The 13,745-nt window shown below is 54.7% G+C and overlaps 3 protein-coding genes across 3 annotated transcripts; all 3 read left to right on the top strand.

The window, feature by feature from the left end:
* Positions 1 to 89: 89 nt before the first annotated feature.
* On the top strand, positions 90 to 3,237 carry LOC308063686 (heat shock transcription factor, X-linked member 3-like; the record flags this gene model as incomplete). Its single annotated transcript, XM_080386986.1, has 4 exons — positions 90 to 740; positions 1,384 to 1,576; positions 1,770 to 1,836; positions 3,105 to 3,237. The coding sequence occupies 4 exons, from the start codon at positions 90 to 92 to the stop codon at positions 3,235 to 3,237; spliced, it is 1,044 nt and encodes a 347-aa protein (XP_080243112.1).
* LOC308063362 (heat shock transcription factor, X-linked member 3-like) lies at positions 3,210 to 4,957 on the top strand. Its single transcript, XM_080386218.1, has 2 exons — positions 3,210 to 3,823; positions 4,467 to 4,957. The coding sequence occupies exons 1-2, from the start codon at positions 3,302 to 3,304 to the stop codon at positions 4,890 to 4,892; spliced, it is 948 nt and encodes a 315-aa protein (XP_080242344.1). The 5' UTR covers positions 3,210 to 3,301; the 3' UTR covers positions 4,893 to 4,957.
* Positions 4,958 to 6,448: 1,491 nt separating this feature from the next.
* On the top strand, positions 6,449 to 9,403 carry LOC308063685 (heat shock transcription factor, Y-linked-like; the record flags this gene model as incomplete). Its single annotated transcript, XM_080386985.1, has 4 exons — positions 6,449 to 6,906; positions 7,550 to 7,676; positions 7,936 to 8,002; positions 9,271 to 9,403. Exons 1-4 carry the CDS (start codon positions 6,511 to 6,513, stop codon positions 9,401 to 9,403), a joined length of 723 nt encoding a protein of 240 aa, XP_080243111.1. The 5' UTR covers positions 6,449 to 6,510.
* Between the last annotated feature and the right edge of the window lie 4,342 nt (positions 9,404 to 13,745).

Raw genomic sequence — 13,745 nt, 5'->3', positions numbered from 1 at the left:
CCGGCTGCTCCTTTCTGCCAGGCCACCGTTTTCAAACGTCACCGTGACGTCGCATTGTGATGTCACCGCTATGCAGCACGGGCACCACAATGCCGTGCCGGAATATCTGCTGGGACCCACAGCCAGCCAGTGCCAGTTGGCCTTTGCTTGCTGACTGGCAGGACCGAGGCCTGGCTCTCCACGGTGGTGGCCACCGAGGCAAGCTTGGCACAAAAGCAATGGAGCGGGAGGTGTCTGCTCAAGTAACACCATCCCTGCCTGCTCCAGAGGAGCTGGGGCAGTGGGCAGACGTGACTTGTGCTGGCCCTCCAGGACAGGGGGAAGGTGCCCCCCGGGACGCTGCCATGCAAGTGGTAGGGGAGGAGCGGCACGTCCAAGCGGGGGGTGACGGACATGACACCAAACAAGTCCCTCCTGCTTCCAGCAAGAGCGTGGGCCAAGGCAGTGGGCTCCTGTCGCTCCGCTTTCCACAGAAGCTTTGGACAATGGTGGAAAGTGACCAGTTTCGGTCCATTTGGTGGAGCAAGGGAGGAGAATACGTGGCCATCAACGAGAAGCTCTTCAAAGAGGAGGTGCTGGGCGGGGGAGGACCTCTGCAGGTTTACACCAGGCAGAGCATGAAGAGCTTCCTTCGCCAGATGAACTACCACGGATTCGTCAAAATGCAAGGGGATGGCGAAAGATCTGCCTCCCTGCCTGAGTTCCTGGCAGAAGAAGCAGCAGCTTCTGCTCACAGCAAGGTAGAGCCATCGCTCCGCACATCCTCTAACGCTCACAGGGGTCTTGGGGGAGGGACGGACCTTCGCATCGCATAAGGCCTCGCAATAGAGGGGGCGGGGAGGGCAGCGAGCGGTCCGGTTTTAGTTTCCTCCTCGGGGCGTTTTCAGGAAGGTTTGAGTTAGTCTTTCTGGCTAGTAGAAACGTGGATAAAATGCAGTTTGGTTATACCTGCTTAGTTTGAACCCGTTACACGGAAAGACAGGCTCCGTGTAACCTCATTGCTCTGAATATCTTTGCTACGTGTCTTGCTGCACCAAATGTGAAACCTTCCTGCCGAATGCCAAGAGGATACACTTAAGGACCCCAGTGTTACCTCCCTGCTCGTGCCCACCCTGGAGTTGCTGAACAGTCATGGTATTTGGCTTTTGAAAGCACTTCTTATGCTTTTGAAAAGCCTACGCTGCTCTTGCTGCCAGGGGTGGCGGTGACTGAACAGAACGTTTCACGTAACCTTTCGGCCTCAGCTTGAGGTTTCAGCCGTCCCCGAGAGTCCCTTCCAATACCCATGTTTGTCTTGTGCAATTCAGAGTCTGGGTTCTCGTAGCTTGGGCTTTTCCGGGCTTGGGATGGCGGCAACTGACTCTTCTCCTTTGCTTCTTCTAGGTCCTCTACTACTATAACCCCCTCTTTAAGAGAGGGCATCCCCACCTGCTGGAAAAGTGCCGGAGGAGGGCTGGCCTCAAGCGGAAAGCCCTGGAGATGGATGAGGGGCAGCCCTGCAGAAGACCAGGTGGCCAGCCTGCAGGGGACATGCCAGCGTCCACCAAGCGATGGGCTGAAGCACCTCCCAGCCTCGGTGCCACCCGTTCACCTCTACCGGCAGCTGCTCCCGCACTTCCAGAGCCAGCGGGAGCAGCGGGCAGCAAGAACTTCAGCCCTGTGGCCCCCTCCTCCCCACCACCACTCTCAGCTCTGCCAGAGTCCCCAGCGCCACTCTGCAGACAAAGCCCTCCAGTCCCCCACTGCCCCACCTGCACCTGCCACCTCAGGACTGCAGACGCCATCGGACCCCAGCGCGGCACAATCTAAAGAGACAGAAAGAGTCAGCAGCCCGTCGTGAGTGTCCGATGGTTGTTGCTAAGGAGCGCAGCTTAGAGGAGTCTGTAGCGAGCTTGGAAGAGCTGATGAGAAACTGATTGAACAATAAAGCTTTTCCAGTTGTCCTGTCCTGTTTGCACAGTGGAAGCCCAGACCTGAGTTTTTATTTCACCTAAGCAGAAGCGAGCCCACAAGCCGTTTAATCATCTTCCATTAACAGTTAAGCTCTAGATTCTTAGCCTTACTGAGTAAAAAGATAGATGGTGTTTGCATGATGCACACACTGAGGGTGTTCTTCCTAATGGCAACATCTGAGCGAAAGGGGGATGCCATCAAGAATTTTTGGGGACTACATACTTGTTTGAAGTAATAATATATTAAAAAGAAAAAGGTTTTGAATCGAACCACACTGAAATCAGAAGTTTGCACAACTCCTCACAAATCAAGAGCTCCCCAGCCAGAAGGTGCCTTCTTTCCCTGCACATGTCCGCTGGTGGTCTTGGTTTCACTGGACACTTGCACGGTGCAGGCTTGGAAGAGGGCATTAGGACATTTTTTTTCCACTGAAAGGGTTGTCAGGCATTGGAAGAGGCTGCTCAGGGAAGTGGTTGAGTCACCATCCCTGGAGGGATTGAAAAGACCTGTAGCTGTGGCGGTCAGAGACACAACTGTCCCTGCAGGGTGGGCTTGGCAGTGTTAGCTTAATGGTTGCACTTGATCTTAAGGGCCTTTTCCAACGTAAATGATTCTATTCTTTCTAGGAAAAGGTTTTCTTCCTGTGGTTTTCTTCAGTATTTTAATACCACTTGAAAAAGCCGAGGATGGGATGAATGTCCCTCCTCCTCTTTGTCGGACACTTGCTCCGTGCTTTGGACTGCCTTCTCCTTTATCTAGTGGACGCCTCCTCCTCCATACTTGCAGCTGTTCTTTGTGTTTACACCACTGCGCAGATTAAACACCTTGCATCGTGTTTCCTTAACAGACACCATCCCAGTGAAATGACAACAAGCAGCATGAGGACGTTTCTGCACATGTCAGAGGCGGCCAGCTGAAAAAGTGCCTGAACAGAGCACTGGGGTGCCCAACGCCGCCGCCGTCCCCGCTCCTCGCTGCAGACCCCCCTGGATGCAGCTGGACACGGCACGGTCCCCTCATTGCCCACAGCCCTTCAACAGCTTTGTTGCCTTCGGGGCCCTGCAGTCCCGCCAGCGGCGGCTCTGCCAGTGAAAAGCAGCAACAGAAGTTGCTCTTCAGCAACTGCTCCTCCGGCTGCTCCTTTCTGCCAGGCCACCGTTTTCAAACGTCACCGTGACGTCGCATTGTGATGTCACCACTATGCAGCACGGGCACCACAATGCCGTGCCAGAATATCTGCTGGGACCCACAGCCAGCCAGTGCCAGTTGGCCTTTGCTTGCTGACTGGCAGGACCGAGGCCTGGCTCTCCACGGTGGTGGCCACCGAGGCAAGCTTGGCACAAAAGCAATGGAGCGGGAGGTGTCTGCTCAAGTAACACCATCCCTGCCTGCTCCAGAGGAGCTGGGGCAGTGGGCAGACGTGACTTGTGCTGGCCCTCCAGGACAGGGGGAAGGTGCCCCCCGGGACGCTGCCATGCAAGTGGTAGGGGAGGAGCGGCACGTCCAAGCGGGGGGTGACGGACATGACACCAAACAAGTCCCTCCTGCTTCCAGCAAGAGCGTGGGCCAAGGCAGTGGGCTCCTGTCGCTCCGCTTTCCACAGAAGCTTTGGACAATGGTGGAAAGTGACCAGTTTCGGTCCATTTGGTGGAGCAAGGGAGGAGAATACGTGGCCATCAACGAGAAGCTCTTCAAAGAGGAGGTGCTGGGCGGGGGAGGACCTCTGCAGGTTTACACCAGGCAGAGCATGAAGAGCTTCCTTCGCCAGATGAACTACCACGGATTCGTCAAAATGCAAGGGGATGGCGAAAGATCTGCCTCCCTGCCTGAGTTCCTGGCAGAAGAAGCAGCAGCTTCTGCTCACAGCAAGGTAGAGCCATCGCTCCGCACATCCTCTAACGCTCACAGGGGTCTTGGGGGAGGGACGGACCTTCGCATCGCATAAGGCCTCGCAATAGAGGGGGCGGGGAGGGCAGCGAGCGGTCCGGTTTTAGTTTCCTCCTCGGGGCGTTTTCAGGAAGGTTTGAGTTAGTCTTTCTGGCTAGTAGAAACGTGGATAAAATGCAGTTTGGTTATACCTGCTTAGTTTGAACCCGTTACACGGAAAGACAGGCTCCGTGTAACCTCATTGCTCTGAATGTCTTTGCTACGTGTCTTGCTGCACCAAATGTGAAACCTTCCTGCCGAATGCCAAGAGGATACACTTAAGGACCCCAGTGTTACCTCCCTGCTCGTGCCCACCCTGGAGTTGCTGAACAGTCATGGTATTTGGCTTTTGAAAGCACTTCTTATGCTTTTGAAAAGCCTACGCTGCTCTTGCTGCCAGGGGTGGCGGTGACTGAACAGAACGTTTCACGTAACCTTTCGGCCTCAGCTTGAGGTTTCAGCCGTCCCCGAGAGTCCCTTCCAATACCCATGTTTGTCTTGTGCAATTCAGAGTCTGGGTTCTCGTAGCTTGGGCTTTTCCGGGCTTGGGATGGCGGCAACTGACTCTTCTCCTTTGCTTCTTCTAGGTCCTCTACTACTATAACCCCCTCTTTAAGAGAGGGCATCCCCACCTGCTGGAAAAGTGCCGGAGGAGGGCTGGCCTCAAGCGGAAAGCCCTGGAGATGGATGAGGGGCAGCCCTGCAGAAGACCAGGTGGCCAGCCTGCAGGGGACATGCCAGCGTCCACCAAGCGATGGGCTGAAGCACCTCCCAGCCTCGGTGCCACCCATCCACCTCCACCGGCAGCTGCTCCCGCACTTCCAGAGCCAGCGGGAGCAGCGGGCAGCAAGAACTTCAGCCCTGTGGCCCCCTCCTCCCCACCACCACTCTCAGCTCTGCCAGAGTCCCCAGCGCCACTCTGCAGACAAAGCCCTCCAGTCCCCCACTGCCCCACCTGCACCTGCCACCTCAGGACTGCAGACGCCATCGGACCCCAGCGCGGCACAATCTAAAGAGACAGAAAGAGTCAGCAGCCCGTCGTGAGTGTCCGATGGTTGTTGCTAAGGAGCGCAGCTTAGAGGAGTCTGTAGCGAGCTTGGAAGAGCTGATGAGAAACTGATTGAACAATAAAGCTTTTCCAGTTGTCCTGTCCTGCTTGCACAGTGGAAGCCCAGACCTGAGTTTTTATTTCACCTAAGCAGAAGCGAGCCCACAAGCCGTTTAATCATCTTCCATTAACAGTTAAGCTCTAGATTCTTAGCCTTACTGAGTAAAAAGATAGATGGTGTTTGCATGATGCACACACTGAGGGTGTTCTTCCTAATGGCAACATCTGAGCGAAAGGGGGATGCCATCAAGAATTTTTGGGGACTACATACTTGTTTGAAGTAATAATATATTAAAAAGAAAAAGGTTTTGAATCAAACCACACTGAAATCAGAAGTTTGCACAACTCCTCACAAATCAAGAGCTCCCCAGCCAGAAGGTGCCTTCTTTCCCTGCACATGTCCGCTGGTGGTCTTGGTTTCACTGGACACTTGCACGGTGCAGGCTTGGAAGAGGGCATTAGGACATTTTTTTTCCACTGAAAGGGTTGTCAGGCATTGGAAGAGGCTGCTCAGGGAAGTGGTTGAGTCACCATCCCTGGAGGGATTGAAAAGACCTGTAGCTGTGGTGGTCAGAGACACGACTGTCCCTGCAGGGTGGGCTTGGCAGTGTTAGCTTAATGGTTGCACTTGATCTTAAGGGCCTTTTCCAACGTAAATGATTCTGTTCTTTCTAGGAAAAGGTTTTCTTCCTGTGGTTTTCTTCAGTATTTTAATACCACTTGAAAAAGCCGAGGATGGGATGAATGTCCCTCCTCCTCTTTGTCGGACACTTGCTCCGTGCTTTGGACTGCCTTCTCCTTTATCTAGTGGACGCCTCCTCCTCCATACTTGCAGCTGTTCTTTGTGTTTACACCACTGCGCAGATTAAACACCTTGCATCGTGTTTCCTTAACAGACACCATCCCAGTGAAATGACAACAAGCAGCATGAGGACGTTTCTGCACATGTCAGAGGCGGCCAGCTGAAAAAGTGCCTGAACAGAGCACTGGGGTGCCCAACGCCGCCGCCGTCCCCGCTCCTCGCTGCAGACCCCCCTGGATGCAGCTGGACATGGCACGGTCCCCTCATTGCCCACAGCCCTTCAACAGCTTTGTTGCCTTCGGGGCCCTGCAGTCCCGCCAGCGGCGGCTCTGCCAGTGAAAAGCAGCAACAGAAGTTGCTCTTCAGCAACTGCTCCTCCGGCTGCTCCTTTCTGCCAGGCCACCGTTTTCAAACGTCACCGTGACGTCGCATTGTGATGTCACCACTATGCAGCACGGGCACCACAATGCCGTGCCGGAATATCTGCTGGGACCCACAGCCAGCCAGTGCCAGTTGGCCTTTGCTTGCTGACTGGCAGGACCGAGGCCTGGCTCTCCACGGTGGTGGCCACCGAGGCAAGCTTGGCACAAAAGCAATGGAGCGGGACGTGTCTGCTCAAGTAACACCATCCCTGCCTGCTCCAGAGGAGCTGGGGCAGTGGGCAGACGTGACTTGTGCTGGCCCTCCAGGACAGGGGGAAAGTGCCCCCCGGGACGCTGCCATGCATGTGGTAGGGGAGGAGCGGCACGTCCAAGCGGGGGGTGACGGACATGACACCAAACAAGTCCCTCCTGCTTCCAGCAAGAGCGTGGGCCAAGGCAGTGGGCTCCTGTCGCTCCGCTTTCCACAGAAGCTTTGGACGATGGTGGAAAGTGACCAGTTTCGGTCCATTTGGTGGAGCAAGGGAGGAGAATACGTGGCCATCAACGAGAAGCTCTTCAAAGAGGAGGTGCTGGGCGGGGGAGGACCTCTGCAGGTTTACACCAGGCAGAGCATGAAGAGCTTCCTTCGCCAGATGAACTACCACGGATTCGTCAAAATGCAAGGGGATGGCGAAAGATCTGCCTCCCTGCCTGAGTTCCTGGCAGAAGAAGCAGCAGCTTCTGCTCACAGCAAGGTAGAGCCATCGCTCCGCACATCCTCTAACGCTCACAGGGGTCTTGGGGGAGGGACGGACCTTCGCATCGCATAAGGCCTCGCAATAGAGGGGGCGGGGAGGGCAGCAAGCGGTCCGGTTTTAGTTTCCTCCTCGGGGCGTTTTCAGGAAGGTTTGAGTTAGTCTTTCTGGCTAGTAGAAACGTGGATAAAATGCAGTTTGGTTATACCTGCTTAGTTTGAACCCGTTACACGGAAAGACAGGCTCCGTGTAACCTCATTGCTCTGAATGTCTTTGCTACGTGTCTTGCTGCACCAAATGTGAAACCTTCCTGCCGAATGCCAAGAAGATACACTTAAGGACCCCAGTGTTACCTCCCTGCTCGTGCCCACCCTGGAGTTGCTGAACAGTCATGGTATTTGGCTTTTGAAAGCACTTCTTATGCTTTTGAAAAGCCTACACTGCTCTTGCTGCCAGGGGTGGCGGTGACTGAACAGAACGTTTCACGTAACCTTTCGGCCTCAGCTTGAGGTTTCAGCCGTCCCCGAGAGTCCCTTCCAATACCCATGATTGTCTTGTGCAATTCAGAGTCTGGGTTCTCGTAGCTTGGGCTTTTCCGGGCTTGGGATGGCGGCAACTGACTCTTCTCCTTTGCTTCTTCTAGGTCCTCTACTACTATAACCCCCTCTTTAAGAGAGGGCATCCCCACCTGCTGGAAAAGTGCCGGAGGAGGGCTGGCCTCAAGCGGAAAGCCCTGGAGATGGATGAGGGGCAGCCCTGCAGAAGACCAGGTGGCCAGCCTGCAGGGGACATGCCAGCGTCCACCAAGCGATGGGCTGAAGCACCTCCCAGCCTCGGTGCCACCCATCCACCTCCACCGGCAGCTGCTCCCGCACTTCCAGAGCCAGCGGGAGCAGCGGGCAGCAAGAACTTCAGCCCTGTGGCCCCCTCCTCCCCACCACCACTCTCAGCTCTGCCAGAGTCCCCAGCGCCACTCTGCAGACAAAGCCCTCCAGTCCCCCACTGCCCCACCTGCACCTGCCACCTCAGGACTGCAGACGCCATCGGACCCCAGCGCGGCACAATCTAAAGAGACAGAAAGAGTCAGCAGCCCGTCGTGAGTGTCCGATGGTTGTTGCTAAGGAGCGCAGCTTAGAGGAGTCTGTAGCGAGCTTGGAAGAGCTGATGAGAAACTGATTGAACAATAAAGCTTTTCCAGTTGTCCTGTCCTGCTTGCACAGTGGAAGCCCAGACCTGAGTTTTTATTTCACCTAAGCAGAAGCGAGCCCACAAGCCGTTTAATCATCTTCCATTAACAGTTAAGCTCTAGATTCTTAGCCTTACTGAGTAAAAAGATAGATGGTGTTTGCATGATGCACACACTGAGGGTGTTCTTCCTAATGGCAACATCTGAGCGAAAGGGGGATGCCATCAAGAATTTTTGGGGACTACATACTTGTTTGAAGTAATAATATATTAAAAAGAAAAAGGTTTTGAATCAAACCACACTGAAATCAGAAGTTTGCACAACTCCTCACAAATCAAGAGCTCCCCAGCCAGAAGGTGCCTTCTTTCCCTGCACATGTCCGCTGGTGGTCTTGGTTTCACTGGACACTTGCACGGTGCAGGCTTGGAAGAGGGCATTAGGACATTTTTTTTCCACTGAAAGGGTTGTCAGGCATTGGAAGAGGCTGCTCAGGGAAGTGGTTGAGTCACCATCCCTGGAGGGATTGAAAAGACCTGTAGCTGTGGTGGTCAGAGACACGACTGTCCCTGCAGGGTGGGCTTGGCAGTGTTAGCTTAATGGTTGCACTTGATCTTAAGGGCCTTTTCCAACGTAAATGATTCTGTTCTTTCTAGGAAAAGGTTTTCTTCCTGTGGTTTTCTTCAGTATTTTAATACCACTTGAAAAAGCCGAGGATGGGATGAATGTCCCTCCTCCTCTTTGTCGGACACTTGCTCCGTGCTTTGGACTGCCTTCTCCTTTATCTAGTGGACGCCTCCTCCTCCATACTTGCAGCTGTTCTTTGTGTTTACACCACTGCGCAGATTAAACACCTTGCATCGTGTTTCCTTAACAGACACCATCCCAGTGAAATGACAACAAGCAGCATGAGGACGTTTCTGCACATGTCAGAGGCGGCCAGCTGAAAAAGTGCCTGAACAGAGCACTGGGGTGCCCAACGCCGCCGCCGTCCCCGCTCCTCGCTGCAGACCCCCCTGGATGCAGCTGGACATGGCACGGTCCCCTCATTGCCCACAGCCCTTCAACAGCTTTGTTGCCTTCGGGGCCCTGCAGTCCCGCCAGCGGCGGCTCTGCCAGTGAAAAGCAGCAACAGAAGTTGCTCTTCAGCAACTGCTCCTCCGGCTGCTCCTTTCTGCCAGGCCACCGTTTTCAAACGTCACCGTGACGTCGCATTGTGATGTCACCACTATGCAGCACGGGCACCACAATGCCGTGCCGGAATATCTGCTGGGACCCACAGCCAGCCAGTGCCAGTTGGCCTTTGCTTGCTGACTGGCAGGACCGAGGCCTGGCTCTCCACGGTGGTGGCCACCGAGGCAAGCTTGGCACAAAAGCAATGGAGCGGGACGTGTCTGCTCAAGTAACACCATCCCTGCCTGCTCCAGAGGAGCTGGGGCAGTGGGCAGACGTGACTTGTGCTGGCCCTCCAGGACAGGGGGAAAGTGCCCCCCGGGACGCTGCCATGCATGTGGTAGGGGAGGAGCGGCACGTCCAAGCGGGGGGTGACGGACATGACACCAAACAAGTCCCTCCTGCTTCCAGCAAGAGCGTGGGCCAAGGCAGTGGGCTCCTGTCGCTCCGCTTTCCACAGAAGCTTTGGACGATGGTGGAAAGTGACCAGTTTCGGTCCATTTGGTGGAGCAAGGGAGGAGAATACGTGGCCATCAACGAGAAGCTCTTCAAAGAGGAGGTGCTGGGCGGGGGAGGACCTCTGCAGGTTTACACCAGGCAGAGCATGAAGAGCTTCCTTCGCCAGATGAACTACCACGGATTCGTCAAAATGCAAGGGGATGGCGAAAGATCTGCCTCCCTGCCTGAGTTCCTGGCAGAAGAAGCAGCAGCTTCTGCTCACAGCAAGGTAGAGCCATCGCTCCGCACATCCTCTAACGCTCACAGGGGTCTTGGGGGAGGGACGGACCTTCGCATCGCATAAGGCCTCGCAATAGAGGGGGCGGGGAGGGCAGCAAGCGGTCCGGTTTTAGTTTCCTCCTCGGGGCGTTTTCAGGAAGGTTTGAGTTAGTCTTTCTGGCTAGTAGAAACGTGGATAAAATGCAGTTTGGTTATACCTGCTTAGTTTGAACCCGTTACACGGAAAGACAGGCTCCGTGTAACCTCATTGCTCTGAATGTCTTTGCTACGTGTCTTGCTGCACCAAATGTGAAACCTTCCTGCCGAATGCCAAGAAGATACACTTAAGGACCCCAGTGTTACCTCCCTGCTCGTGCCCACCCTGGAGTTGCTGAACAGTCATGGTATTTGGCTTTTGAAAGCACTTCTTATGCTTTTGAAAAGCCTACGCTGCTCTTGCTGCCAGGGGTGGCGGTGACTGAACAGAACGTTTCACGTAACCTTTCGGCCTCAGCTTGAGGTTTCAGCCGTCCCCGAGAGTCCCTTCCAATACCCATGATTGTCTTGTGCAATTCAGAGTCTGGGTTCTCGTAGCTTGGGCTTTTCCGGGCTTGGGATGGCGGCAACTGACTCTTCTCCTTTGCTTCTTCTAGGTCCTCTACTACTATAACCCCCTCTTTAAGAGAGGGCATCCCCACCTGCTGGAAAAGTGCCGGAGGAGGGCTGGCCTCAAGCGGAAAGCCCTGGAGATGGATGAGGGGCAGCCCTGCAGAAGACCAGGTGGCCAGCCTGCAGGGGACATGCCAGCGTCCACCAAGCGATGGGCTGAAGCACCTCCCAGCCTCGGTGCCACCCATCCACCTCCACCGGCAGCTGCTCCCGCACTTCCAGAGCCAGCGGGAGCAGCGGGCAGCAAGAACTTCAGCCCTGTGGCCCCCTCCTCCCCACCACCACTCTCAGCTCTGCCAGAGTCCCCAGCGCCACTCTGCAGACAAAGCCCTCCAGTCCCCCACTGCCCCACCTGCACCTGCCACCTCAGGACTGCAGACGCCATCGGACCCCAGCGCGGCACAATCTAAAGAGACAGAAAGAGTCAGCAGCCCGTCGTGAGTGTCCGATGGTTGTTGCTAAGGAGCGCAGCTTAGAGGAGTCTGTAGCGAGCTTAGAAGAGCTGATGAGAAACTGATTGAACAATAAAGCTTTTCCAGTTGTCCTGTCCTGCTTGCACAGTGGAAGCCCAGACCTGAGTTTTTATTTCACCTAAGCAGAAGCGAGCCCACAAGCCGTTTAATCATCTTCCATTAACAGTTAAGCTCTAGATTCTTAGCCTTACTGAGTAAAAAGATAGATGGTGTTTGCATGATGCACGCACTGAGGGTGTTCTTCCTAATGGCAACATCTGAGCGAAAGGGGGATGCCATCAAGAATTTTTGGGGACTACATACTTGTTTGAAGTAATAATATATTAAAAAGAAAAAGGTTTTGAATCGAACCACACTGAAATCAGAAGTTTGCACAACTCCTCACAAATCAAGAGCTCCCCAGCCAGAAGGTGCCTTCTTTCCCTGCACATGTCCGCTGGTGGTCTTGGTTTCTCTGGACACTTGCACGGTGCAGGCTTGGAAGAGGGCATTAGGACATTTTTTTTCCACTGAAAGGGTTGTCAGGCATTGGAAGAGGCTGCTCAGGGAAGTGGTTGAGTCACCATCCCTGGAGGGATTGAAAAGACCTGTAGCTGTGGCGGTCAGAGACACGACTGTCCCTGCAGGGTGGGCTTGGCAGTGTTAGCTTAATGGTTGCACTTGATCTTAAGGGCCTTTTCCAACCTAAATGATTCTATTCTTTCTAGGAAAAGGTTTTCTTCCTGTGGTTTTCTTCGGTATTTTAATACCACTTGAAAAAGCCGAGGATGGGATGAATGTCCCTCCTCCTCTTTGTCGGACACTTGCTCCGTGCTTTGGACTGCCTTCTCCTTTATCTAGTGGACGCCTCCTCCTCCATACTTGCAGCTGTTCTTTGTGTTTACACCACTGCGCAGATTAAACACCTTGCATCGTGTTTCCTTAACAGACACCATCCCAGTGAAATGACAACAAGCAGCATGAGGACGTTTCTGCACATGTCAGAGGCGGCCAGCTGAAAAAGTGCCTGAACAGAGCACTGGGGTGCCCAACGCCGCCGCCGTCCCCGCTCCTCGCTGCAGACCCCCCTGGATGCAGCTGGACACGGCACGGTCCCCTCATTGCCCACAGCCCTTCAACAGCTTTGTTGCCTTCGGGGCCCTGCAGTCCCGCCAGCGGCGGCTCTGCCAGTGAAAAGCAGCAACAGAAGTTGCTCTTCAGCAACTGCTCCTCCGGCTGCTCCTTTCTGCCAGGCCACCGTTTTCAAACGTCACCGTGACGTCGCATTGTGATGTCACCGCTATGCAGCACGGGCACCACAATGCCGTGCCGGAATATCTGCTGGGACCCACAGCCAGCCAGTGCCAGTTGGCCTTTGCTTGCTGACTGGCAGGACCGAGGCCTGGCTCTCCACGGTGGTGGCCACCGAGGCAAGCTTGGCACAAAAGCAATGGAGCGGGACGTGTCTGCTCAAGTAACACCATCCCTGCCTGCTCCAGAGGAGCTGGGGCAGTGGGCAGACGTGACTTGTGCTGGCCCTCCAGGACAGGGGGAAGGTGCCCCCCGGGACGCTGCCATGCAAGTGGTAGGGGAGGAGCGGCACGTCCAAGCGGGGGGTGACGGACATGACACCAAACAAGTCCCTCCTGCTTCCAGCAAGAGCGTGGGCCAAGGCAGTGGGCTCCTGTCGCTCCGCTTTCCACAGAAGCTTTGGACAATGGTGGAAAGTGACCAGTTTCGGTCCATTTGGTGGAGCAAGGGAGGAGAATACGTGGCCATCAACGAGAAGCTCTTCAAAGAGGAGGTGCTGGGCGGGGGAGGACCTCTGCAGGTTTACACCAGGCAGAGCATGAAGAGCTTCCTTCGCCAGATGAACTACCACGGATTCGTCAAAATGCAAGGGGATGGCGAAAGATCTGCCTCCCTGCCTGAGTTCCTGGCAGAAGAAGCAGCAGCTTCTGCTCACAGCAAGGTAGAGCCATCGCTCCGCACATCCTCTAACGCTCACAGGGGTCTTGGGGGAGGGACGGACCTTCGCATCGCATAAGGCCTTGCAATAGAGGGGGCGGGGAGGGCAGCGAGCGGTCTGGTTTTAGTTTCCTCCTCGGGGCGTTTTCAGGAAGGTTTGAGTTAGTCTTTCTGGCTAGTAGAAACGTGGATAAAATGCAGTTTGGTTATACCTGCTTAGTTTGAACCCGTTACACGGAAAGACAGGCTCCGTGTAACCTCATTGCTCTGAATGTCTTTGCTACGTGTCTTGCTGCACCAAATGTGAAACCTTCCTGCCGAATGCCAAGAGGATACACTTAAGGACCCCAGTGTTACCTCCCTGCTCGTGCCCACCCTGGAGTTGCTGAACAGTCATGGTATTTGGCTTTTGAAAGCACTTCTTATGCTTTTGAAAAGCCTACGCTGCTCTTGCTGCCAGGGGTGGCGGTGACTGAACAGAACGTTTCACGTAACCTTTCGGCCTCAGCTTGAGGTTTCAGCCGTCCCCGAGAGTCCCTTCCAATACCCATGATTGTCTTGTGCAATTCAGAGTCTGGGTTCTCGTAGCTTGGGCTTTTCCGGGCTTGGGATGGCGGCAACTGACTCTTCTCCTTTGCTTCTTCTAGGTCCTCTACTACTATAACCCCCTCTTTAAG

The sequence above is a fragment of the Falco punctatus genome, assembly GCF_963210335.1.
Source record: "Falco punctatus genome assembly, chromosome: 4".
Lineage (NCBI taxonomy): Eukaryota > Metazoa > Chordata > Aves > Falconiformes > Falconidae > Falco > Falco punctatus.
The sequence above is the reverse complement of the archived record's forward strand: the minus strand, read 5'-3'. Positions and strand labels throughout refer to the sequence as shown.